Genomic DNA, 25580 nt, shown 5'->3' with positions numbered 1-25580 from the left:
AGAGATTCTAATATACAACGAATCTGATAACATAAAAAGCTACTTAAACATACTTTCTAAAACTGGTCTTGAGACAAGCGAAATCATATGTCTGTGACAGGACACCGTAAAGAAGGCTCAATTCACAGCTGCTGGAGAGCAAATCAAGAGGAAAGACACGACTGGTCCACAATTCTGCCATCAGCTGGATCCAGACAACACCCTCACTAAAAACCAGCCAGTCAAACTGCCAACTCTGTTTCAGTTCTTTCCGCACCAGCCAATCCACTCCTTTTCAGCTTGAATGATGCCCCGCCTCCAACAACAAGTTTTGAGTCCTACTCAATACTACACGGACTATTCAACAATTGTACATGTCCAGATAAATTACAGTAAGAAAGCGTAAGACCTAAGTAAATAAATATATTATCCAAATATAGAGGCATTCTAGTTTTTCTATATATTCTGTGAACGTACTGTACAGTGCCATCATTTCATTATATTCTGTTGTACATGGCGTGGCTTTAGGTTATTGTAATGACACTGTTATGTAGGTTGTAATTTTATAACCTTGTCTGGGTTTGTTGCTGAATACCCTGTGGTTTTTCCTTTGTATTTTACTTCAGCTGTGTTCTAGCTATGTAGGGCAGAGCTTCATTTCAGTGCAGACACCACAGTGCTGTAATACCAATTCAAAAATAAGGGCTTGGAATTTTGTCACAGGCTTTTATATAACACCTCTCTGGCCAGTTGTCCATTGGTTGACTTTAGGACACCAACATGATATCAATCTAGTGCATTTGTAGTCTCTATCTCTCTTTTTATTTTATGCACAGTGTATTTGCATGGGCGGATCCGGGGGGAGGGGGGTCTTGGAGGGATGGACCCCACCTTTCGCTAAAAATGTAAAAATATTGTTTTATATGTTTTTTGTGAATAATCAACCTCTATAGAAAATAGATATTGTTTTCTTTTTTTCCCCATTGTAATCTCTGTCATTAAAATGTCTAACAAATTTATTTGTAAAATTATCGAAGTTTTCCCAAAGCTTATTTTTCAGTATTTGTATTCCATTTATTTATTTATTTTTATTATTATTTCTTATTTCATACACCTCTTCACCCACCAGTTTGATTGCCATGGCTGCAGCTGTGGGTGAATAATTGCCTGTCTTCACGGGAGCGTGTTCTGGAGTGCTTTCTTCCTGATGTATGCCTCTTTTGGATTCAGCCGACAGCCTAGGGGCTGTATTATTCATGCCTTGACAGATAGCTCTCACTAAAAGCATTGGAACGAAGCCAGGTAGTGGTAAGGAGATAGTGCAGCATTGCACCTAGCTACAGAAAGGACCATCTAGAAAACAGGGAGCTGCACAGCTCCGTTACGAAACCACCTTTCCTATAAAGCCCCATGAATCACAATGTGCTACCCATGCCACTCCCCCTGCCGTCTGTACTGCATTTGAAGTTTAAACACATGAATTTCCAGATTTAATTGAAGATTTTCTTTATTTTATATTAATACATTACCACAAATGAAGACGTGCTTGTGTAGTGAATGTATGGCTACCGCACAGCACAGTACACTGTGGGGTATTAATACTTTATGAATTACCATAAAAAATGGTGTAAAAGTGTCCCGGGGTGGGGGGTGGGGGGACAGCCTGTCGCCCCACTCTTTTTTGAGACAACAATTTCAGGATAAAGCCTATAGGTCACACACCGGTGTATACGTCGCTCCCCCCTTTTTAGGAGCCCATAAAATACCTAGAAAATAGACTTATACTAAGGTTTTACAGTACTCATAATGGGTAACAAAATTTTTTTAGTATTACTATCACTCATAAGGCACTAATAGTGAGTATATCCATATATATAATATATTATATATTTATATATATAAATTATATTTTATATAAATTAGTCAACAATTTTAAATTTAAGTCAGTATACCTTCTTGAAGACAATAAAAGTAATAGTGATTTTACAAACCAATAACAAACTGGGTGTTATTTTACAGTTGCCTAGTAGAATTTAAAAAAAAAGATACAACTTTAAAAAAAAATGATAAATGTTTTGCTCTAAGCTTTGATGAATACAGCTGTCCCTTGATTTTCCAAAAATCAAATTATCCAAAACTGGATAATAATAGCTAACCAAATTTAATTTGTAAACGCTTTTAGTAGAATTGTGTTGGCTTTTTAGCTAATTTATGTTTTTTTCAAATGTCTACAATTGTAATTACAAACCCTCTGAAAATATAGTGGTCTTTTGGTACATGGTCTGCATGGGTGACCTAGACAGGGTTGGATTTTAACCTTTAACTTTTATGCTTATAAAATTATCATTACACAAGGGTGTTTGTTGTGTTTTAGCACATTACTGTTCAGAAGAAAAAAAAAACTATATATAAATCTTGTGCCCTGTAGTTCACTCTTGTTAAGTCAAGGGATAAGTGCAATTAAATACGAGGTCCTGTATTTCAGTAGACTACCTTCCAAAACACAGCTGACCATGGTGTACATTTCTGTGAGACAGATCCTTGGGCGATATTGATAGTAAAAAATCTACAAGGACATTGAGGTTTTAAATTTTGGGAACTGCAGTATTCTGTCATTGAGGATTAATAGAATCCTTGAACGGGTTGTTTATCTTTAATTAAAGCTAACTGGGAATGACCTTAAATTCACATCCCAGTTTGTGTTTATTTCGATTAGCATTTAATACTGTTGTGGCTGTGGCCTGTGGCAAAAAAAAGCTGATAACTATCGTGTGTTGGATAAGATCAATATTTAGTTTTATGCTGTGATCTTACTATGCAAATACATTAGCTGATTTTGGTTTGCAGTGCTTTTTTTCAGCACTGTGTGTTCTGTGCAGATTTATGCAGATTTTTTTCAAATTTGTTTTAAAATGTGATGAAAAAATCTGCTTTCTTGGCAGTTGTGGGGGTCTTCGAAAAAGGAGGAGCGACTTATACACACACACTGATATAGGGATGCGGCTTATGTACAAATGCATGGTGTTTTATGGTACTGTAATTGTATTTGCTTCGCTATATTAATATAATTGGCTTCATTAATTAAAATAAAAACATCTGTTTTCGATATTTGTAGTTTGTAAATCATCCATACATTTTTATTCATTCAATCAAAAAGAAACAGTAGATTTATTTTGCTGGTAACATTTTTAAGGTTACACAAAGATTCTGAGCTCAATATTTAAACTTTTCTTAAATTTGCCCTGTATGGTGTGGCAGAGTTGGGGGAGAAGAAAAGATGTAGTCCAGGAGGGTGCTACAGGACTACATTCCCCAGAATGCCACGGGGTTACCAGGAGCCAGAGTGGAATTACATGATTCCATGTTCAATTGAAGCACCTGAGGCTGATTAAGCCATGGATAAAGGCAGGGGAAACCCTGTAGACAAGACTGAAGGAGGAAAAGCCATCTCAGATCAGACCTATGTGGTCTAAGGAAAGGGTACTGTGTGATCCTTACGTGAAGTACATACTGTTTAGTTGACCAAGTAAACAGCTTAGCCATCCGGTATAGTTTAGTATAGTTTATTCGTGTTAATAAAAGTGCGCAGCTGCACTAAAACATGCAGTTCTCTGTCTGGGCCACCTATTTTTAAAGGGTGCAAACGAGCCTTGGCCGAAGGCTTTGTTACATATGGTGGCAGGTGAGATAGCACCCTACAGAACCAGCACAGAACTAAAAATGGAATGGGGAGAAATACTAAAAACATTGCTGCAGTCAACTGCTGCACAGAAAGAGGGCAATCGGTGACTGAGGCAAGGGTGGTAGCTGCCGGAACTGGAGCTGCCTGCACCAACACCGGAGTTGGTGTTGCCAGAACTGGAGTTGCCTATGTTGAAGTCGGAGCTGGTACCACCTCCAAAGTCAGAAGAGGAGTCTCTTCCAGGTTCAGAGGCAGAAGGGGAGAAAGCGCTGTCCCCTTGTTGTGGGGTAGAGGAGGGGGGGGGGTTCATTGCAAAGAGATGAGGAGACCACCTCCACCGCAGCCCCAACTACCACCCCAGTGCCACATTCTGGCACCTACACATCTACCTACCTAACCCTACCTAACCATCGACTTATACTCCTGGACACCCGTCCTTTGTGTCTGGACCTTTTGTCGCTGGGTATGATTCCCAGGTCATTGCCAAACAAGCACAATTGCTCTCCCTAGCTGACATTACTCTCCCCCTGTGCCAGAGGTCGCTGCACTTTCATCGGGATCGACACTTCTGCCTGCAGTTGCAGCTTCCTTGTCACCCACCTGTCCCATCCCTGTCGGCCAGGTCCCCTGTCATCGGTTTTCAGTCTCTTTGTGGATGTACCACAATGCGAGACAACTCACCCTTTAAACCATCCCCACAAAGAGAAAGATGGCCAATTTTAAATGGACAGAGGGGTGGTTGTGTTTTAAAGGGGGTTGAAGTTTAAAGGGGGGGGGGGTTTGTCTGCTCCAGTGCACTGATAGTATATGGATTATTGCCACATCGTTAAAAGGGTAACACAGCAATAATGACCCAAGATGTGGTACAGAACAGAAAAGCCAGAGCTCTTTTTTTTTTTTAATTGCTCTTCCTGCAGTGATTTAAATGACAAATCTCCAGTACACTAGAGTGGACATTTTGAAAAGAGTTTTGAAACAGACTTTAAAGTCAAGTGTAAAAAGCTATCAGGATGTTAACAATGAAAAGTAATGATAGGTGTGTCATTTAAACAGTTATAGCAACACGTGTGGACATATAACACTGTAGTTTTCAGAACCCCACTACTTACTGTTTACGGCTGTCCAGTTAGGAAATATATGAAATCCCTAAGAGAAAGAGTTGTACATTTATTGACCATTTAAGCAATGCTAGTCAGCATGGCCTGTCTATATGGAACATTTAGTGTAGGAGACACCCACAAAAACTGATGACCTTGAGTTTTAAAGGGCAGAAAGGTTGAAGTCTCAGCCAGCTACCCAGAAATTGAAATTTCCATAATGTAAATCATTTTGTATGACGTATTGAGCAGTTCCCTAAGCCTTCCTGTTTTCAAACATTTGTGCAGGAAATAGAGCAGATACTGTGACAAGCATCATCATTGGTATGCATCCAGGTTTTCAGTCTGGCCCATGAAGGCACATTCTTGCTGTGAGCCCCAAAAGGTTCATATCAGTTTCCATAAAGCTAAATGGTTGAAGACTTCATACACAGTATACTGGCACCAAGCCACGAACATGTTACACATTTTAGGGTGTTTAATGTATTAAGTTAAGCTTCTGTCCTGGAGCGCTGAACCTCCCCACTATATATATTCTGTAAAAGGTCTGGTTTGCCTTTTAACTTAGCTTGGTACTCACTCTTCCATGGTTTCTAATTATTGAATAACAACATCAGTAATGCAGGGGGGCTGAGCTGAAGTACTACTCTGGACCAGTTATTTTATTTAAATGTATAGGGTTTGAACATAAAAAAAACAGCCACAACACTGTCAGTGGGGTGTAGGGTCACCGAGAGCAACCAGGATCTCTAGCACAGTCTTTTCTTCAGAGTGTCCCACGATAGTCTTTAAAGATCAGTCATTTGTGCACTCTTGGATGCATATGTATCTGCCAAGTATTTCCGAGCGCCAACAAGCAGCCCTCAATGAAGATGCATCAGATCCGCTGTTCTGTCGATCTTCACTACAGCTTTATTAGAAACAAACAGATGCACATTTCCTATACAACAGATGCAATCAGGATAAGAAAACATGTGCGGTACAGCTATTTACACATGTGATTCATATCGTGAGTTTTTTTTTTTTTTGTGTCCAAATGCATGGTACCCAGGCTGCTACACAAACACAGTCCCAGTTAGGCAATGTCAGGTTTAGATTGGAGACCGCATGCAGCAGGCAGGCCTCGTACAAGCCAGGGATGGCTTCTGCTTCTCTAACTCAATTATACTTTTCACATTACATTTCGTACGTGTTTATCCAGCTCCAAATATGTTGAAATATTAAGCTTACCGCTATTTAAAAAAAGAAAGAAAAATAAATGACCTATATTTTTCTTCCCAATTAGGAATGGCCAATTTTAACGTTGCAACAGGCGACGTCTTTCAGCTATTCACCTCTTTTGCCTGCTGAATCTAATCAACAAAGGTTGCCAGGCTGTTGAACCCTGGAGGCAATGTCCAGCCTGGCCTCATCAGGCATCTGAGCAGCAGGGGTCGCTGAAGTGAGATTAGGTTTCCCCATAGAAGTACAAAAGCAAATTCAGCACTCTCTGTGCCCTCAGCTGAGATACAGCCAGTGAGCTCTCAATAGCAAGACTCAGCTTGCACCTCTACATGATAATGGTTTTACTAGCTGATACACTGAGTGCAAAATTTTGTTCTACATGTTGCAATGTGTAATATACTACTGGAATGCTCTCATGGTGATCAGGCAACAATTTGTGGTAATCAGATAACTGGATGCCAACGTTACCTGATTGTAAACATTTGTTGATTCTAATTTTAGTCTGAGACAGCCAGTGTTTTTCACACCATTAAAAATAAGCATTTTCCATGTATCTGCTATCACGCTGTTAATATTGCATTCATATACACCACACTGCTAATATAATTGTATTTATGGGTGGAAATAAAATACAAATACAATATATAGTATCCCTGTTATCTCCTTCTACGTTGTATGTGTCTTTCAATGAAGTATGTATTTCATGTTAACATGAGAGCTTGCATTCATGTAAAGGTAGTGTTGAAGGCATGTCTTCTTACATCTGGAATTTTGATTGAATAGTGTATTTGAACTGGAACAGAATCAAAAAGTGGTGCAGTACATTTTCTTTCTTTCTTTTTTTTTTTTTTTAAATCACAGGTACAGTATTTCTTCACAGTTTATTCCATACTAACAGTAGCTCTTAACTCTCTTTAGACTGGAGATAAGACGATTTGGTGCTTTTGTATCAAGCATGATCCTAGTAATTGCGTTTTTTAACATCGGCCCTAATGTGTAATTACTGGTACAGTGAATTAGGAATCATTTAACATTATAATATTTTTTTTTTAATCTCAGTCTGTCATGTTGCATGGGACCACCCAGATGGCAGAGTGGCTAGTGTTAGTTGCCTTTTCAATAGGAAATCTTTTGTTCAGCCCCCTCTGAGAAGTCAGTCGAGTTTAAAATCATTATACTGTGACTGGCTCGGCGCCTGTCTGAAAGGAAGGTAAATCCCACATGGTTTGTGGAAAATATCACCATGGAGACTGAGTTTGCCACACGTTCCTATAGATCCTATTAGATAGGAGGCAGACAGCCAGCAGTATAATTCCATTACTGCACAGCAAGGGAAATGTTTTTGTGCCCCTATGCCAGTGAGCAGTACGGGGGTAGGTTGATATATCACATGGTGTTAATGACTAACTGGAAGTGTTATCCAAATGTATATTTTTAATTTGTTTTTATAAAAAAAAAAAAAAATTATATATATATATATATATATATATATATATATATATATATATATATATATATATATATATATATGGATTGGGAAATAGTAAAGATATGATGGCCTTAGTATACTGTACGTTAGTATTGTGGATATTATTTTGCAAAATTTCAGGCTACTTCTTCCAATCAAAACATAGGGGACAAGCTCTACAACTGTTTGGTTTTTTTTTATTCACTAATCTTTTTAATTTTAGAAAACAATATGCAATGTGTTGCAATGTTTAGAGTGGACAGTTGTCATCTGTTAATACTGCTATTTCACTTTGATTTGTTTGCTTGGGTTATGATTGTTGAATCATAATATTGTAATGGTCACGTTGCTCACTCAGTTACACCATTTATTTTATCTGGTTTTATTCAGCTTTTATCTAGATTTAAACATGCAGTGTGCAAGCATCTTTTACAATCTTAACATGTCCTTAACTGTTAAAATCGGAACTCTGGACATGTCCCAAGGTTCTACCCCTATTAATTATCCTGCTGAATCAGGCCATCATTGATAGGGAAGAAAACAATTTTTGGAATTTAAGGATCTACTATTTTTGGAATTTAAGGATCAAATTTAGTACATGGGGAACCTGTGTGGCAGAGACTCTTTTTAGATGAATGGTCACAAACACTACTAGCAACTTTGACTCGTGACACCGATCATTCTGTATCGACCATAGTCTGATATTTTTATGACTTTATTGCTATGTGTTACTATGAGAGGTTAATCTGTGTTAAATTAGTTGGTTACAGTGTGTTTAGATAGTAGATTTATTATCATTTGGAGCTGCTTCATCATTTAGAGCTGTTTTGTTGGACAAAATAGTTATTTTTATTGCTGAACATTTGCAGATTGTCGTCCTTGTCTGAGCAGGTGATACAAATTATCCAAACAAAAATGTATTACCTAAAAATTTGAAATAAAAGTACAGTTTTGCACCAGTTTTGGGCCAACCTGTATTGCTGAGCTACAGTATTTTATTTGAATGGCTATTAGATGAAAGTTGAAAATACAGAATGCACATAATGTACATATGTGTTGTAGATACAAGATTGGCGTAATAAAAAACCTTTCAGTGTGAAAATATGGCTGGTGGAAACTCCTCAAGATAAGCTTATCCTACATTTGCAAGCATGTTTGAGTTGAATGCTGATTTTATTGTGGGACATTTATGTTTGTTAAAACTATAAACAGATAGATTTTCCATACAACACAAGGAATATTATTTAATTTTCAGCTGTTGTTGTTGTTTAATCAAATACCATGTATTTGTTCAAATTAGGACATTCCATCTCAGAGTGAAAAGGGATGAATATCCTTACCCTGCTAGAATCCAAATCTGGAACATTTCACAGCTGAATGACTCCTAACTAACCGTGTGAGACATACAGCGGTGTCTCTGACACAGACTGCAAAAATGAGTCTGCTTTGCTTCCAAAACACATCCTTGCTTTTTGTTTTCAGATTATTTAATTTTTATCAGTTTTTTTTTTTCAGTAACTCAGACCCCATTGATCAGTTATGGTATCATTTGAAATTAATATTAAGGTTATCAAAAGTTACTCAAAAATAGAAAGGTGCAATCTGTAAATTCTTATTTTTAAGTTTGTTCTCAGCCTTGCCCATCACTGCTCTTGTGTATACTCTGAAATAAAGTTGATTGGAGGGACAATGAATGGATAAACAACAGCTCCTGGGACATACGATGCACAATATATAAATATTTTTTAAATACGTGATAAAGTATACATTTAGTCCTCATGCCAGAAAGAATGATGCCTTTAAATAATCTAACTACATTTATTGAATTATAACTCATACCTTTGTTCTGCAGTGTGTATGGTTGCCCATTGGCAAAGAAAAGGAAAACACAAGACAAGCAGCCACAGGAACCTGCTCCCAAGAGGAAGCAGTTTCTAGAGAGAATGGAAAACTCATCGGTGGATGAGTGCTACGAGACGGACGGGATGGAGGAAGAAGAGGAAGATGAGGAGGAGTACTCTGATGACAATGAGGAGCATGGAGAGGAGGAGGAGGTTGTGAGAGAGGGTGAAGACGAGGAGGAGGAGGAGGAGGAGGTGGGAGTTGAGGAGGAGGGGGAAGATGGAGGTGAAGAAGAGGATGATGAAGAAGATGAAGAAGATGATGATGATGATGATGATGATGATGATGATGATGATGATGATGATGACGAAGACCTGTGCAATGAACAAGGTGATGGTTTTTGTGACAGGTTTATAAGATGTGTCCTAGGTAATCACTGGTATGCTAATATTCCACATTTCACACTACCTCAGATTATACTTTTTTAATCTTAATCTTACCTTTCTCGTTCTTAGCATTCAACATTTATAAACATTTATAAACATTGAAAACATAATGCCAGGCTCTAAACATAAAACCACTTTAATAATTAATCCAAACCTTAAAATGTTCAAAAAACACCAATGATGGCACTAGCCAAAGCAAAACATTGAAAACTGTGAATTAGACACCTTAACAGTGAAGTATATTACATGTTGAAATTACTGTCAACATGGTTTAACGAAATCAACCAAATTTGTGCATTATAGAATTGTGAAATAGAAAGCACTTTTCTTTTTATTAATAATTACTACACATTACTGGAAATTGTTTTCATTTACTTATACAGTGTAATTAGCAAACAATAACACAATAAACTGTATATGTATACATTGCAAAAACAAAAATGCTTCACATCTACATATTGCCAAACATTTGCTACACAACACCCACTTACATTTAACATATATGTTGTTTTCTTTACTATAGTGTTCATTAACATGAGTAACCTTTTGTGATTGTTTTCTCCTCCCAGCCTACAACAACCTCCACTATCATTAAATGGTGCTGTTCTTCTGCTCTTCAACAGTCCTTGTTTTGCGTGCCTTTAGCCTCTATCTTTCTTAACAGCAAGTTCAAGAGAGATTAACACTGGATGTATCTAAAGCACATGTTTAATTTAGCTTAGTTTAATTTTGTGTTCCATCCCCACTAGAGACCTCTGTGTGGGTATGTTTGCCCTTCATGGTGGCTCCATGGCTTGCTCAATCCTCAGTTCCCCTCAGGCCATGATACTTCCTCAGTTTAACACTGTCAAACAGTTCTGTTGGTGTTCCTCTTCAGCACTGTCTTCTTGGGTATAATAAGGGCAAACAGCTTTACCATTTTGCAATGTCTTCTGTTACTGTAACAGCTTTTTTGCCAAGGTGGAGATTCAGTGAAACAATACAGCACTATTGTGGTTTCCATGTTCTTTGTTATATGGCATTAATTACTCTTTCATTGACTTTAGAGCATTAACTTCATCTCTAATGTTATGGTGTTAGGGATTTGAGTACTGCTGTTGCTTATTTCCTCCCCGAAGTGGGTAGTGCTGATTCCTCCTCTCAATGGCCTTCAACTTTGGAATTCATTACTGTATATACATTAAGTTTCAATTTGGGGAAGTTGTTAAACCAGGCTATAAAACTGGCACAACTGATCATATATATTCAGCTTTTGCATGCGGTTCTACAGTAAACAAATTGGGTCATTGCTATTGTCATGCTAATGCTGTCCATCAATTCCATTAAAAAAAAAAAAAAACTGAGCAATTTCAGTCTCTACTTTGGTACCGCACGCTTGTTTTTTAGCAGCTGTTCTGTGATTCTTTAAGGATCTATAATAATGAGGTGAGATGTGGCAATTTCTGACTGAAACCATCAGCAAGAATATTGTGTTAAGGAGGTACATGGAAAAAAAAGCTAAAGTGGGTACTTATCCTTCAGATTACTGAAAATTAGAGTTTGGTAACCTTCAACAACGTGTCTCTCAATCATAGGCGGCGCGCCATTCTTTCGACTTTTCCCCCTGCATTTATTGAACCCAACGATGTCCAGTAAGAGAAACACACACATTATATATATATATATATATATATATATATATATATATATATATATATATATATATATATATATATATATATATATATAAATTAAGACTAATTTGCATTATTAGGCTTCCAGGCCCATAGTGTTGGAAAGCCTGTTGTTATTGCTGGGATTATTAGGCTTCCAGGCCCATAGTGCTGGAAAGCCTATTGTTATTGCTGGGATTATTATTATTCTTTCTGCCAAAAGTTGCTTGAAAACTGTTGAAATTTGGTAGGATGGTAGCTGCTTATAGGAAGTTGGTAGATGTTAATTGAACATATGTTGTAGGTCACCATATTGGATTGACAAAAAACATTTTGCCTAAATGTAAAAATTTGTCTTTCGAAAACCACTTATTGCAGAGTGCTGAAAGTTGGTATACTTGTTGAAGGTTAGTCCAAGATTAACTGGTGTTCAGAAGAAACTGATAGGTTGTGTGGTATGGCGGCCATGCTGCATGACGTCATAATCACAAGGTACAGACGTCACAATCACAAACTACAAAGATCTTCAAATCCAATGGCACATATGATTGTAGTGTAGTTGTCTTTAACCCTTTGCAGTCCATTTTTGTTAAGGAGGTACATGGAAAAAAAAGCTAAAGTGGGTACTTATCCTTCAGATTACTGAAAATTAGAGTTTGGTAACCTTCAACAACGTGTCTCTCAATCATAGGCGGCGCGCCATTCTTTCGACTTTTCCCCCTGCATTTATTGAACCCAACGATGTCCAGTAAGAGAAACACACACATTAATATATAATATATATATATTATATTATATATAATATATATATATATATATATATATATATATATATAAAGTAAAAAAAAGAAAAGATAAAAAAAAAATTATTAGGCTTCCAGGCCCATAGTGTTGGAAAGCCTGTTGTTATTGCTGGGCTGGGATATTAGGCTTCCAGGCCCATAGTGTTGGAAAGCCTATTGTTATTGCTGGGATTATTATTATTTCTTTCTGCCAAAAGTTGCTTGAAAACTGACCAAATTCGGTAGGATGGTAGATGCTTATGGGAAGTTGGTAGATGTTAATTGAACATATGTTGTAGGTCACCATATTGGATTGACAAAAAACATCATTTTGCCTAAATGTAAAAATTTGTCTTTCAAAAACCATTTATTGCAGAGTGCTGAAAGTTGGTATACTTGTTGAGGGTTAGTCCAAGATTAACTGGTGTACAGTCAGAAAAAAAAATAAAAAATAAAAAAAATAAAAAATAAAAGGGTATCACGATCTTTAATGATATCATATATAACGTGTTATTTTTAATATTCAGAACTTGAGGTACCGGTATAGTAACAACATATTGAAATGTTAAACCGTCTAACGAATCCTTCAAAGATCTACAAATCCCTTTGTACAATAACGATTGTCTGTGTAGTATGTCTGTAAAAAACCCTTTAGTTCAAGATTAACTGGTGTTCATAAATAAAGCTGAATTTTTGTGTGGTATGGTTAAAAAAAATTAATAAATCATGCTGCATGACGTCATAATCACAAGGTACAGACGTCACAATCACAAACTACAAAGATCTTAAAAATCCAATGGCACATATGTTTGTAAGTGTAGTTGTCTTTAACCCTTTGCAGTCCATTTATTCAGCGCTTGTCATGCGCGTCAGGTCCAATTTATTTTCACATGTGCTGTTGATTTTACACGCGCTGCTTAAAATATCTTTAACCCTTTGCAGTCCATTTAAAAGCGCTTGTCATACGCAAAGATCTAAACCAAGGTCTCCATATGATATTAGACCCAAGCTCCCAAGCCTCCGCCATATGTTTTCTCGCAGATTTTTACCTACTCCTTTATTCTAGAACTTTAGCGTGTTCTGTGAGTCAATCAAAAGGACACTCAGTATTATATCTCCAGCCAAGCCCCACCCCTTGTTTGCTGTATTTTTTACATACCTCTTTATAGACGTGCATACTGATAAATCCTCTCCTGATCACTTGTTTTATCACCAAACTCCTCAATAATGCAATCCAAGTCATTATTTTATTACTATAACATCTCAAAAAGCTCTGCAAATGTATGATATTCTTTGAGTGCTGGATGCAGAAGCAGTTATCTCCTTTGTTTATGTCCGTGTTATCTCTGTAGTGCATGGGGCTGTCAGATATGTCCTTTTTTTCCGGCTTCATTCGGCTCCTATTGGTCTCACTCGGCCATTGAAAGGTTTTCTCGGCTTTATCCGGAGAAAAAACGACTAGAGACCTGTGCTTTACGTCTTTTTGATGATGTCAGACAGGATGCGACACTGGACTGTAAAGGGAAAATTGTAATGTCGGACCTGGTATTTGACATTGTTTTTTTTTTCCCCCAACATAAGGTGGCCAAATAAATGAAGTTTAACATAGCACTAGCTTGTACTTTAAAACATGTTATGTCTATTTAAGCAAATTAGAAAAACAATGAGGATAACAAGCTGCAGTGTTTTTTAAAATCTATAATTCCATTAACCTGTTCTGCAGTCCTACAGTACCTACACCAATTTCGAACACCATTTCCATCATTTCACACCAATTTAAATCAGTTATTAATACTGACTATTAGGCTTCTAAACACAACTATCATACTTATAATCAAGGGGCATTCAACTTATTTTATAAGGTATATTTGCCGGGAAAAAAACTGCACTCTTATCGTAAACTTTTGAATATCTATATGGGGCTTAGATTGGCAGGAAGAATGGACGTTAAACCAGCCAAGCATTGCCTCCTCGAATGACATTGAAATGCCACTAAATCCTGTATTTTGAACCCTGGTGATACTGCATTAGGACCATCACAGCCTTGTTTACCTGTGTATGAGAAAACTGTCTTTGGTAAGCGAAACCATTCATTTTCATCAGAATATTAAAATATTTTCATATTTAGAGTACAGTAAGCAGGCAGATGTGGTTTTCTGCTTTCTTTGTAGACACTTTTTCAGAAGTTCAAAAGACATCTTTCACTGAAAATGGAGTGAAGGACTGGAAAAATTTTAAGTAAAAACTTCTAAAACATTCATAATCTGGCACCACAAACAGTGTTCTGAAAGGTGGCATTTGTTCAAACAGTCAAAGGAAGTAGCGTCACAGTTATCAAATTCTCACAAAACGGTGGTGCGTGAAAACAGACAGTATGCTATGAAAATATTTTGCCACAAGTTCTGTAAAATCAGATTGGGATCAAGCTGTTTGTATAGGTAACAGCAATTTGAATAAATGTAGAAATTGTGAAGAGGATATTCTGGGCAAGGGAATGAGTGAAAAGGATTTAGAGTTTTCGTCAGCTGCCTCCTGTAGTGGTATGGGGGGCTCAGATCAGCGGGAAGAATTGGCATTAAACCAGCCAAGCATTGTCTCATCTAATGACGTAGAAATGCCAGCTAAACCTTGTATCTATACTACAGTGTGATTTTGATATCAAATTAAATCCAGTTCAGGCTGGACAGCCTAAATAACTAGCTGAGCTAAATAACTTCAAATTGAAATACAAAGTTTATGCTTCTGAAAAACTAGAATGATCTGTTTTGTCTTTTCATAGAAGGTGTTCATATGGACTGCAGGTATTCCAAATCCAATCAAATGGCTGAGAAGGATGACAACAACAACAACACTGAATATGACAATTACGATGAGCTGGTGGCCAAGTCCTTGTTGAATCTGGGCAAAATAGCAGAGGACGCTGCCTACCGTGCCATGACGGAGTCCGAAATGAACAGCAACTCCTCCAACAGCATGGAGGATGAGGATGACAATGAGAACGAGAAGAATGCCAGGAAAAGCGAGCTGAGCCTGGACGTGGACAGCGATGTGGTACGGGAAACAGTGGACTCTCTGAAGCTTCTGGCACAGGGACATGGAGTGGTGCTGTCGGAAAACTATCTGGATGGGACAACAGCAGAGAGCAACAACAACAACAACAGCTGTAGCAGAAACGCTGGAGCAGGCATCCAGGGAAAACACACCAGTAATGGGCAGGAGGAAAGTGATGAGGAGGTGTGTCTGAGCAGCTTGGAGTGCCTGAGGAACCAATGTTTTGACCTGGCCAGGAAGCTCAGTGAGACGCAGCCGCCTGAAAAAAACCACCAGCAGCAGACACCCACTTACGCTGACTGCCAGCAGATGAGCAATGAGAACAATGGAGCAGGGCGGATGCTGGAGCGCAACTATTCAGACATGGTGAACCTCATGAAGTTGGAGGAGCAGCTCAGCCCCAGGTCCAAGACCTTCTCCAGCTGCGCCCAGGAAGATGGCTATCATGACAGGGATGAGGACACAGCCTCGGTGACCTCTGACCGCTCAGAGGAGGTTTTCGACATGACCAAGGGCAACCTGACATTGCTGGAAAAGGCAATTGCCTTGGAATCAGAGCGGGCAAAAGCCATGAGAGATAAAATGGCCATGGACAGGAGGGGCAACATGGGAATGCTAGATGAGCACATTCCAAGGCAACACTGCGGAGAAGAGAGGAGACACAGACTCCACGACGGCCACATGAAGAAGCCATACTACCCGAAAGGTAGAGTTTGATTGTTTTTATTTTTGGATTACTAATCAATGTGACCAGTGTCACATACTGCAGATAAAATATGAAGTAAATACATAGCTTCAAACCAAGACCAGTTACTAATTACGTCACTTCACTATAACTTTATAATAAAGTGCTAGATTTTAGAAGTAACATTTTCATATGTTTTGGAACATAACACAGAACAAAGATAAAATAGTAGATGAGCATGAACAAGAAATCCTTCTGAAAAACACATACATGTAAACTTCAGCAGGGAAAGTAATAAAACAGGACTAAAGCTGATAAAAGCTTTGAAAATGAATGTCCTTGGGTCCCCGGTGGTTCACCCAGCAAAAACATTACCTCATGAAGTCCTTTAAATCACATTAAAATGTATTCCCAAAATAAATATGCACAAAGTATAACATCAAGTATAACAAAAACAATTATAAAGCCTGATTCCAAAGTGTGCACTTCATAGATTTTAATGTTGCATATAGTTAAAGTACAAGCTACGTTTTATCTTTCTATAGTTAATAGTGATCCATGTCTTATTAATGCAATCATGATTTAAAAAAAAAAAAAAACTTTCTACAATTAGGAAAAGCAGGCCTACTGGACAGATAACTATTGATATTCATTGCTGAAAAGCAACTGCATGCACAAAGTATGTGTAACAGATTGGCTGGGGTGGGTGGCATCATGATTTATAAAATTATCATGGCATGACAGTTATTGATGAAGGCCCTCCCACCTTAAAACTAAAAATGCCAGATAGAAAATGAACAGTATCAGAATGACCGATAATGAAAGACAGGGCCACTGACTGCACATTAATTATACTAACATGGTAAAGTAGTGGAAACCATTTGCTATGCAAGGCATGGTCTGGCCGGGACCACAATCGATCTCTATTGCTTTCTCATTGCATTCCACTTCACTGGCTTCATTCTGCTGTTGAGAGCTGCTGCCTGCTGGAATGTGAAATGCAAAGCACCAAAGGAAAAGTATTCACATAAAAAACACAATAATTAACCCAGTCATGCAGATATGGCTGTCACACCTGCATAAATGTCACTGTTATATAAGGTCCATCCCTATTTCTGCCATTTAAATAATCTGCAGGCAAAGTGAACCTTTACATTGTCTGAGTCAAAGGAAGTTCCTGCTAATTCCTTTTTCAGGATTATATTGGGATGGTAGTGGTGGTTGTGGTGGGGGTTCATCTCACCTAGACATCTTTGTGTCGAAGCATCTTGTAGGTTATTGACAGAAAAGAGCCATTGAAGGGGTGGGCACAATTTCAATGAAAAGTATGAGTTGCAAACAGATTTATTTAATCACAGTAAGTGTAAGGTATAACCCAACTGTTAATGGTATTATACAACAGTACTTCCAAATGGAATCTCTTGTTTTAAAAGGTGACTATTTCCCACATCCAATATTTAAAACATGCATCTGTTTCTTCCTATAAATAGGTTTCTTGTCTTTGCAAATTATATTCTTCTGCTTTGACATCTTGAGTGTACTGGATTTCTGTCTCTCTCAGTTTTTATTGCCAGTAGCTTTAGAATTACTGTGCAGGTACTGAGTGATAGATAATTAACCAATTTGTACATTAGTTTTTAGGAAGGCATTTTCATAAATTATACAGAGCTGTACATTTCAAAATGTGCCTGTTTGTTTACCACGCTCATCGTTTCTTTCCTTAATCAAATAGGAACTGATTATGAGTTGTTATCAGGCTAAAATATGATATCATAATGAAACGTATACCCACCCTAGGCTCACTAATTGCCAGCTTGGCCATTGCCATGATTTTATCTGCATGGGCAGTCTGTCTGTCAAAGGCAGACTGTTAGGGATGTGGAGGATGAGGGGGTGGAGAGAACGGGAGGGGTGAGAGCTGTGAATTAGTGAATTGTAAATTGTTTCTACTAAATAGGTCAAATGGATGCCTTTCTTTCTGTCTTAATTTAAACATATTCAGTGCCAAACAGTGGATTGGCAACAGATAAGATATCTGAAAGTAGTGAAAAGCTGTCCTTTCCTCACATTTACAATTGACTACAAAGGCAATTAACTTCCTCACTGTGTGTTTAAAACCAAAACTAATTTTCCTCTCCTCAGGGGCACAAACATTTTGTATTGTTGTAAACTGACAATGAGAAGAATATTTGCTTCCAATCGTTTTTTTTAAAGCACTCAATGTGGAAGTTAATTGCCACTGAATGGTACTTCATTGTAAAGGTGCAGGAAGGATGGTTTTTCTTGTTTTGAAATCAACACAATAATAAATAGGTGTGTTTTGGCAATACCTGCCAATAATTGCTGCTTTAATGGTGATTATGAGTATCAGCACACCCCTAGTCTTCATATTAGTGTGTATGGCAGTGTATTGCTAGCAAAACAGAACTGCAGATCACTAGATTGTGCTGGATCTTACTACTCTTCAGACACTTGACATGTATCTATGTCAGGTGACTAGAAGAGCAGCTTCTGATATATAATTGCCTTATAAAAAGGTAAAGGGACACTAAACAAATTAATAAAAAAAAAAGTCTGAAACTCTATAAACTCCATCAGCATTACATCAGTTTCTGTCCTTCAAGCACTTGCCTTCAGTCTAAGTTTATAAAGCTGGGGAATGGTCAGAGCAAAAACAATAGGAAAGTACGTCCAGTAGAGTTCTTCATGGTTAATGCTTTCTCAACACTGTTAAACTCCATTGAAGGCAAAGTATGGAATTATCAAAAACTCTCCTGAGATAAGCTTGGGTAGTATCATCTAAGGATCCATGCACAGGTGCTTTCTGAGGTGCTCCAGAGCAATGCACTTGGAGCGACCACCTTTCCCAATGGCAAGAGCGTTAGTTGAAGAACTACATCATTAAGTTACCTCTGATGGAATTCTGTGACTCAGGCTCAGGGATAAACAGGATGCAGTTGGAGATTCTGTATTTGTCACTGTATCCAGAGTTTGTAGATTTAAAATGTTGTAAAATGTTGTAAAATGTGGGCAACTCTATAGAAATGAAGCCAGAACAATTACTCCCACTTAGTTTATTGCAAGTGGAGTTTAGACTTCTGATAGTTTGTGGGATGTTCATGAAATATAGCCATGGGGCAAATCAGTGTGGAAGAGATAGCAGAGATAGTCTCCCTCAAATATGTGGAATGCTGCCGATAAGCTTTTCACACTGATTCAGTGTGAAAGTTGTCATAAAACCATAACTAAGGCAGGTTTGAAGACATGTTATAAGGCATTACTGCTGGTTTATCTGTATATTGACAGAATGGCTTGCTGTTCAGTGATGTCAGAATGAAGTTCAACGAAACAGTCTCCAATTAAATCTAATATGACATGTTTAGAGAGGACATTCATTTAATTCCCACAATGAATATGCATTTTACCTCAGCCAATGGGTGTTTGTCATTACAAAACCCTATAAGCATCACATCAGGTTCTGGCTTTTAATCTATAACAGAGAATCATTTGTAAAATAAAGCATGTTGGACTGTGACTACGTTGTAGCTTGTTTTATGGCTGTAACTTGTAGAAAGATCTGTGCAGTCGAGCATATTCTAGTAGGTTTTTATTTATACTAGTGGTAACTTGCCTCACAAGAACCCTTGTTGCATGCATGCACCTCCATGCCATGCAGCTGTGTATATGCATGCACTTCCATGCCGTGCAACTGTGTATGTGGGACATGCTGGTGAAATTGAGGATCTCTGATATTTGCAGATTTGTCTCGAGCTGACAAGAAAGAAAGCAAATGTCCCACTCCGGGGTGTGACGGGACAGGTCATGTGACAGGGCTGTACCCTCACCATCGGAGTTTATCAGGGTGTCCGCACAAAGACAGGGTACCTCCAGAAAGTAAGCAGACACTTTTTTTGTTCATGATCTTTGATGTCCTGGTTGTTTGTTTCATAAAACACTACCCAAAACCCTTTGCATTGTCATATGCTGCTGAATATTATCCTAGACATGGGGTCAATTTCCACATGTATTATTCTGTGGATGAGAAAACCATAGCAAAGCCTTTCGATTGATTTAAAACCCTGCTGGCTTTTTGCCCCCTTCTGAGTTTTATGTTTTGTGTCTTCATGCCCCTTGTATATTTCCCCTTAGAACTTCCATTTTAAATAGAAAGTGTATACACTTGTAGCAAGTTTCCTTAAGCAAACAATATAATTGTTTAAAGTCTGTCAAAAAGAATAAGGTGGAACAATTTATGGACCAAAGAGATGACAAGGAACACAATTAAATTAAATAATGAAAAATATGATGTTATATTAATATAGTGAAAACACTGGTTTGATTCAAGATTACAAAGCTAGCAATATAAAGTTAATGAAAATCATTTCCCGTACTAAAAGGAATACATGTAGTACAATATGGTACATATAAAATAAATTAGTGGGGAAAATGATTCACACAATACTGTATAAAGGGCTTTGGAAATCAAGGCTAAAATGTAATGGCAAACAGGAAGATTTCTGTCTATCCTTTTTGTCAGACATTTACATTGTTGATTAATACTGAAGAGGATGCTTGGGCGTTTATTTACACACCAACTGAGGTATATGTGACAATGTGCAGAACAATACTGTAGTGTCTTCCAGGAGAGATGTATTAATGCCTGTGTTAAAGTGGGGAAGCTGTGCATTAGAGCAGGTTGCCAGTATGCAAAGCAGTGGTATTCATATCAGGAGGGTGTATACTGTAGAATTACATAGACCCCAGCATCATTGAAGCCTGCCTGATTTCCACACAAACCCAATTAGATACACCCCCAAGCTTGTATTTACTGATTAGAACACAACACATTGTATCCCTTTTCTGTGGGTTAATGCGACGCCCCTTATTCAGAGAGTGTCATGCAAAAAAATTGGACATGTTTTGCTGTGGACTAAAAGCTTTGATAAAACAGGTTTATACAATGTATATAAAACAAATCAAACTTAAAGCTACTATTTCTTTAAATAATTTGTTTCAGAATGCACTAGCCATGCAGGTCACCCACAAACATACATTACAGCTTAGGTGTTTTGTTATTATTATTTTTTCAGTATATAGCGGGGACCCCTTAATAGCTATCAGACTCCGCCACCCCGAATACAGATTTTATGTTAGAGCTAGAGGGACCCCCTATACATATGCAGTGAGCAGTTTCCCACAACAGGACCCCCCTCAATTAAATGAGTTCAGACAAGAAAACAGTTTCAAAGCCTTATTACAAAACACAAAATGGTGCAAAGCCATTAAAAGCAAAGTTTAAAAGCATAAATACAAGTTGTACTAGTAGATAATGGTAATTGCAATACTAGAAATCTCCAAAAGATAAAGACGGTAAGCACCAAGCAGGGACACCTGGCTTTGAATGACACCCGAACTCTTCCCAGCATATAATACTCACGCAGAAGGGGTGAACTAGAAGAAAGAAGATACAATTACTTGTGTACAAAGAAATCAAATGTGCATCAACAGAAAATAACTTTTCAAAATAGCACAATGCACATAAACAATCAACGCAAACAAAGCCAAAATAATTCTCAAAATGTGACAAAGTCTATTCACAGCAAACAAAAGACTCACCCTTCCAATGCAGAACTACATATGCTGGTAGAGTCAAAATTAGCTTTACTTGGATTATATAAATACACCAGTTGCTAACCTGAGTTACTATTGCAACATGTCTCACAGATGGTCAAAACAAAACTGGCAATGACAATATAAGCACAAACAATGTTAAGTTTTATAAATAAGAAAGCTGCACAAGGAATCGGTACACAAACAATAAAGAAAACCCGATAAAAACAGTGTATAAGAAACAGTGGTTGTACACACTCCAAAAATACTACAGAAACCACAACATTAGGCACGCCATCGTACATACTGAATATAGTTAAAAACAAAAATACCTCAGCGAGTCGTGTTACTGTGGCCACAAACAAAGCAAGAATTTCACTAGTTGCTCTAAAGAGGTTAAAAAATACAACTCACAAAACAACAAATTAAAATACAATAAAAGATCACACTGGTAGAGAATGCAAACGGTTTGAGGCTTAACTTAAACTGGAAAATTAAAAAACCGTGGAGTCTGAGAACAGTCCTGATGAGAAAACAATCTTCTGATCAAGCAAATACTTAAGTACTTAATAAGAAGTCCTACCTGCTACAAGTATAAAACCTTTCTAACTTTATGGAAACTACATTTGTTAAGATCTCAAAATAACAGTTAATTGTGAATGCAAATACAAAGTCTTGCATTTAAATCTCTGCTCTCAATAACATTTTCTAGCACTCTATGTAAATATAAAACACAATTTACTTTATTAATAAGTCAAGCTCAACTATGCCTCAGAAGTGGTATTTCTAGAGTGAAGCCAGTTACTGAAATACAGAATGTTTTCAGTTAAATAGTTTGTGTTTCAAAAAGAGAATATGGTTGAGACATCACAACTGCATGTGTTAAGTACAATTACAGTGACAAGTTAATTCAGTATATATATATATATATATATATTATATATATATATCTATATATATATATATATATATAGAGAGAGAGAGAGAGAGAGAGAGAGAGAGAGAGAGAGAGAGAGAGAGAGAGAGAGAGAGAGAGAGAGAGAGAGGGTTTACAGTGCAGACAACTGCCAGATATCAGAACCATGAACATTGGTAAACAATCACTGTAAGTCATGTGACTCTCTCTCCCTGTGTTTGTTGTTATTACTGTACCTCATACTACATGTTACAAAACAGTGTATCAATTTTCAACCCTTACTTCCCCATTGTGTTTTCTATGACTCCCTAAAAGTCCAGTTTTTTTTTTTTTTTTTTTGTGTGTGTTGCTAATAGAGTCTTGTAAGTTGTAGCCACCTGATAACAGATTTATTGTACTAATTTGTAGTAATACTCTGTAGAATAACTATAAGGGAATGAGGACAAGTCTTTAATGTTTATCAATATTAGTAGAGGTTATTTTCCAAGAAAAGGGTTGTCTGTACCATTTCTTTAAAAGGCACAAATCATCAATGAAAACTTTGGGGCGAAAAAAATCGAAAAACTCAGTTTTATGCTTTGAATCTGGGCTATGCGACGCATATCATCAGTCATATACTGTAACACCCCTGGCACCTTAAGCATGTCTAAAATGCAGAGTCTACATTACCTAGATGCAACGGATTGTCCAGTAAAACCCATTTTTCTGCATGATCCCTTCCCTTATTGTTGTATGGTCTAATGAGAGTGATTTTCTTGCTGTCCACAAATTGATGGAATGAATTGGTTGTGGGGCTGCTAACCTTTCCTATTCTATACTCTTTCTCTGTCAAGTTCTTGCAATGTATGAAAATGTTCTTAAGTGTCCTACGCCAGGCTGCACGGGACGAGGCCATGTAAATAGCAACAGGAACTCCCACAGAAGGTGAGTGTAGAAAGGCAGCACGATACTCTAGAGGTATTTTACAAAGTAGCAGCATCAATTACAAAAAAAACAAAATGACAACTGGACACTCAAAGGGCCCAGTATGTCGATGACTTGTGTCACTTGAAATAAGATTTTAAGATGATACTAAAGTCAGTTGTCTCCGTCATCCCCCACATGGAGAAATATTAGGTCAAAGGTAATGAAAATTGGTATTTTGTTTCCACTTTCAGACCTGTTCTTACCATGTGGAGCTTGAGTTACGCAGCTACTGTGAAACTTGTTTCTTCATCACATGTGACTTACGTACTGTATCATGAACATGTATCATAAATTAATTTAAAAAAAATCAGTCCAAAAAGGAGAAAGTGCAATGCATGGTCCTTGTCTGTTGACTCCATGTATCTGAATTGCATTCTGTACTGCAAGATATTAATGTGATGCTCTAAGTTTAGACACAAAGCCCCTGGAGAGAACATTGATGTGAGATGAGAATGACAGTAAGCCCTAAGCCTGTATTTCTCAAAGATCAACCATCTCCGAAGCAAATAAATACATGCATCGTTATCTGAAATCCATAGGATTTAATTATTCTGCTATTTATGTGCTTCCCACTAAAAGACCAGACAAGGAAAAGCTAAACGTGGAGAAACAGCCAATAGATTTTTAAAGATTCTGACAATTTAGACAGACTGTTGAAGGATTTTGTATACACTTGTGCAGTGCTTTGTGGCTTGTGTGGTTGGCACTCATTTACTGAACTTTAAGGACTGTTTTCAAGAATGTTTTTATTAAGGACTGTTTTTTTATGTCCCTTTAAAGAGAGTTATGAGTTACTTATGGGTTTGGAAGCACTGTTCAACCCATACAGTCATTCAAAACTGTCTTTTAAAACTGTCATTTTTTACATAAGGTTCAATGTTCTGCAGCGACATTCAATCAAAATGTCCATTTGCAGTATACAGTGTATGTATTTTTAATATTAGGGACTGAGCCAATGCTAACACTTGGTGCTCTGAGAAATATACGCTTGGTCCAATGATATAGCAGGTTTCAGAATGCCAGTCACAGCTTGAGCACACCACTCATTATGAATACTTCTCTCAGACAGGGGGAGGGGGGTTTCAAGCATACCTCATAAGTCCCAGGCGCCCTGCTGCTGATCAGGGAGTTGGTACTGATTGTCACCGGCTGTCTGGAATCTCCCAGCATCGTCTATTCCTGTACACATTGCTCTAGGCAATGATATATGGAACACCTCCTTAGGGAAGTGCAATGCAATTACAGTGGTTCAAAATAAGAAGGTGAAACAACAAAATAAAAATGCAAGAAAAATCTTTTTTTTCTGCCATAGTTGTGGAAACCTGGCTAATTAACAGACATCTTCAGCAGCCCCTATGTCTTCAGTGCTAAAAAAAATAAATCCTTTAAGTCACTGTCATGTTTTAAAATAAAAAAATAACCATGTGCTGGATTTTTTTTTTAAATGACCTTGTAGAAACCCCCTGCAACTTCACAAAAGATGAAAGGGAGGAAGAGAAAGTGTTCCACTGGGATCTTTGTAAACTCCATGGAACTAGTCAGATTTTACATCCTCCACCCCCCCCCCCCCCCCCCCCCCCCCCGAGAGCATAGAGAGGCTTGACCTTTTTGAAGTGACTGGAATGTTCTTCTCCAGGTAGAATTCTCAGAAGCAGAAAAGCAGCCAGCTTGCGCATTCAATCCTGAGCAGCTTTTTATTGTGATTAGAAGTGGAAGCTGGTTTATTATGACACATGAACATACATGCTCTGAAATAAATATATATATATATAAGCATTAGCTTATATAGAAAATGTTTTCATTGGTGTTCAATATAGAATGGTGACTGAAATCATTTCACTGAATTTAACACAATGTATTCTTCTATGTTACTGTCTTTTAGCGGCACTAATACAGTATCTGGTGTTTGAGAGATTGTCATTGGGTAAGCAATGTGCTACAGCTATCCCTTTGGTAACACAACTCAATTGTACTAATGCTGTTGCAGCCTGTCTGGGTGTCCCATTGCTGCTGCAGAGAAGCTGGCTAAGGCTCAAGAAAAGCATCACAGCTGTGATGAAACTAAATCTAACCAAGCATCAGACCGTGTTTTAAGGTATTGAATCGATTTTATTCTGCATGCGTATTTTGTTAGTAATGCACAGCTTTGCATTTTGCATATTAAAACTGCTATTTTATAT

The 25580-nt window shown here is 37.6% G+C and overlaps 1 protein-coding gene across 1 annotated transcript in view; it reads left to right on the top strand.

The window, feature by feature from the left end:
- LOC121315362 (myelin transcription factor 1-like protein) overlaps positions 1 to 25580 on the top strand; it is an 86366-nt gene that overhangs the window by 37913 nt on the left and 22873 nt on the right. The window contains exons 6-10 of the mRNA XM_041249388.1: positions 9303 to 9682; positions 14952 to 15929; positions 19668 to 19802; positions 23268 to 23358; positions 25388 to 25495. Coding sequence (XP_041105322.1) covers positions 9303 to 9682; positions 14952 to 15929; positions 19668 to 19802; positions 23268 to 23358; positions 25388 to 25495 — 1692 coding nt within the window. The remainder of the gene's footprint in view (positions 1 to 9302; positions 9683 to 14951; positions 15930 to 19667; positions 19803 to 23267; positions 23359 to 25387; positions 25496 to 25580) is intronic.

The sequence above is a fragment of the Polyodon spathula genome, chromosome 5, assembly GCF_017654505.1.
Source record: "Polyodon spathula isolate WHYD16114869_AA chromosome 5, ASM1765450v1, whole genome shotgun sequence".
NCBI lineage: Eukaryota > Metazoa > Chordata > Actinopteri > Acipenseriformes > Polyodontidae > Polyodon > Polyodon spathula.
Note: the sequence above shows the minus strand (reverse complement) of the source record. Positions and strands in the feature narration are given on the sequence as shown.